This window comes from Chlamydotis macqueenii, chromosome 8, assembly GCF_036417535.1.
Source record: "Chlamydotis macqueenii isolate bChlMac1 chromosome 8, bChlMac1.mat, whole genome shotgun sequence".
NCBI classification, from domain to species: Eukaryota; Metazoa; Chordata; class Aves; order Otidiformes; family Otididae; genus Chlamydotis; species Chlamydotis macqueenii.
Genome location: NC_141563.1, coordinates 1,390,415 through 1,393,105, shown reverse-complemented (window position 1 = coordinate 1,393,105; position 2,691 = coordinate 1,390,415). Strand labels below are relative to the sequence as shown.

General features: G+C 54.8%; 1 protein-coding gene across 1 annotated transcript; it reads right to left on the bottom strand.

The window, feature by feature from the left end:
• Positions 1–384: 384 nt before the first annotated feature.
• On the bottom strand, positions 385–1,320 carry LOC147599791 (olfactory receptor 14A16-like). The gene has a single exon (XM_086753575.1). It carries the CDS (start codon positions 1,318–1,320, stop codon positions 385–387), a length of 936 nt encoding a protein of 311 aa, XP_086609701.1.
• Positions 1,321–2,691: the final 1,371 nt, after the last annotated feature.

Sequence of the window (2,691 nt, the reverse complement as noted above, 5' to 3'; positions counted from 1 at the left end):
TCCTGAAGGCTCAGCACAGGCCCATTACCCAGCCCATCGCCCCACGCTCTCCTGTGCTACCCCAGGGAGAACCCCAGCAGCAGCTCATAGGGGCCATTTCTTCAGCCTGTTCCTGACCTCCACCTTGGAAGAAAAACCGCATCTCCAGACACTGGGACTGAGGAAATCCGTTTTATTACACATATGCGGCACAGGAGGCCAGTTGTGTGGTTGTGCCAGAAAAATATCCAAAGATCTCTGGCTCAGACAGGGTGTGTTCAGGCACCTGGAAAAGTGGAGTGGATGTAGGCATTCCCGGATAAACCGGATTATCAGACATAAAATGCCCAAGACAGAAAGTTCCAGAAAGGAATCAGAAATCACTGCAGAAAAGGCACAAACAGCTTATAGGTACTGAGGGACAACTGATTGAATCAGTTTCTTCAGCGCATCTCTGAGCTCCTGGTTCCTCATGCTGTAGATGAGGGGGTTCACTGCTGGAGGCACCACTGAGTACAGAACTGCCACCACCAGATCCAGGGATGGGAAGGAGATGGAAGGAGGCTTCAGGTAGGCAATCATTCCAGTGCTGACAAACAGGGAGACCACGGCCAGGTGAGGGAGGCACGTGGAAAAGGCTTTGTGCCGTCCCTGCTCAGAGGGGATCCTCAGCACGGCCCTGAAGATCTGCACGTAGGACACAACAAAGAACACAAAACAGCCAAAGAATAAACAAATACTAACCACAAGGACTCCAATTTCCCTGAGGTAAAAGTCTGAGCAAGAAATCTTTAGGATTTGTGGGATTTCACAGAAGAACTGTTCCACAGCATTGCCCTGGCAGAGTGGCAGTGAAAAGGTGTTGACAGTGTGCAGCCCAGCGTTGAGAAACCCACTGCCCCAGGCAGCTGCTGCCATGTGGACACAAGCTCTGCTGCCCAGGAGGGTCCCGTAGTGCAGGGGTTTGCAGATGGCAACGTAGCGGTCATAGGCCATGACGGTGAGAAGAGAATACTCTGCACCTAATAAGAAGAATAGAAAGAAGACCTGCGCAACACATCCTGAGTAGGAGATGGCCCGTGTATCCCAGAGGGAATTGGCCATGGATTTAGGGACAGTGGTGGAGATGGATCCCAGGTCAAGGAGGGAGAGGTTGAGGAGGAAGAAGTACATGGGGGTGTGGAGGCGGTGGTCGCAGGCTATGGCAGTGACGATGAGGCCGTTGGCCAGGAGGGAAGCCAGGTAGATGCCCAGGAAGAGCCAGAAGTGCAAGAGCTGCAGCTCCCGTGTGTCTGCGAAGGCCAGGAGGAGGAACTGGGTGATGGAGCTGCCGTTGGACATTGGCTCCCTCTGTGCGTGCAGACCTGGACAAGGAGGAAAAGGCAGTGAGAAGTCAGGGCACTCTTCTCTGAGCAAAACCTATTCCAGTTCTCATGGAAAACCCCCAGAGTGCCTCTCCCTGTTCTGGAAGGTCTTTGGCAGGCTCCTTTTGTGAGGGCCAGGTGGTGCTGGCTGAGGGTGCCACTGGGAGGTGGGGGCTCTGCCCTGGGCTCTGAAGGTGTCAGTCCTGCCCTGCAGCAGTAGGCAAATACGAGCACAGTGATCTCAGATTAAATCCACTTTTGATACCAAAGAGCTTCTCAGCATTGTCCTTCCCAATTCACCCGAATGCAGAGCAGAGCTGTGGGAATCTGGGTTTGTTTACTCTTTTGCAGTTGCCTCACCACCCCTGAGGAGTGTTTTTGAGGCAGAAATCCTTGGCGTTCTTGCTGCGCTCCAAGTGAAACGCTGTGGGTACTGACAAGGCAAAGCATTGTCCCTTAGTGCAGGGTACGGAGAGCTGGTCTGTCCAACAGCCCTGCTCTCAGCTGCCCTTTCCCTGCAGCTCCTTGAGCCTGAGGAGGATCACACTCCGATGTTCCCCGTAGAAGAACCTGGACCCTGCTGAGAGCAGAGGAACCCAGTTTCCAAGTGCAGCTCTCCAGACCCCTCCACCCTCTCTCTGATTCTGCTGCAGGAGGATCCCAGCTCTCCCGTCCCAACCTGGACACACAGGGCTCATGGCAGCTGCCACATACAAGCGATGAGCAGCACTCTCATGGTCTCAGCGCTGATGTGTCTTCTCCACGGGGCTCCTCTCTGGGGCACAGAGAGTCCATGGGAGTGCTGTGACTTTGTGGAGGGCAGCCCACATCCCAGCACCACTCCCAGGGCTAGAGTCCAAAGTCATAGAATCATACAATCATAGAATGGTTAGGTTTGGAAGGGACCTTCACAGGTCATCTAGTCCAACCCCCCTGCAGGGACCAGGGACATCCCCAAGTAGATCAGGTTGCTCAGAGCCTCATCGAACCTGGCCTTGAACGTCACAAAGATGGGTTGGCCTGAGGTGAGGGCCACCTCACTGCCAGCCCCCACACTGCAGAACCCAAAGCCCCAGGAGAGGGGGAGACAAAGGCAGCAAAGAAAGGAGGAGGAACACAGAGAAACAGCCCAGTGCTCCTGCCAAGGGAGGAAGGAGAGGGACAGACAGACAGGTGCTGGGGAATTTGTCCTCAGTGAGGGTCAAGCTGCCAAGAAGAAGACGCAGCCTGACAGCCCGTGACAGCAGAGGCTGTGCTGGGTGCCAGAGGACACCAGGAGTTTGCTCTGGGAAATATCCTGTGCTGCAGGGAATGGCAGGGAGCTGCTCAATCCCCACTCCCACAGCGT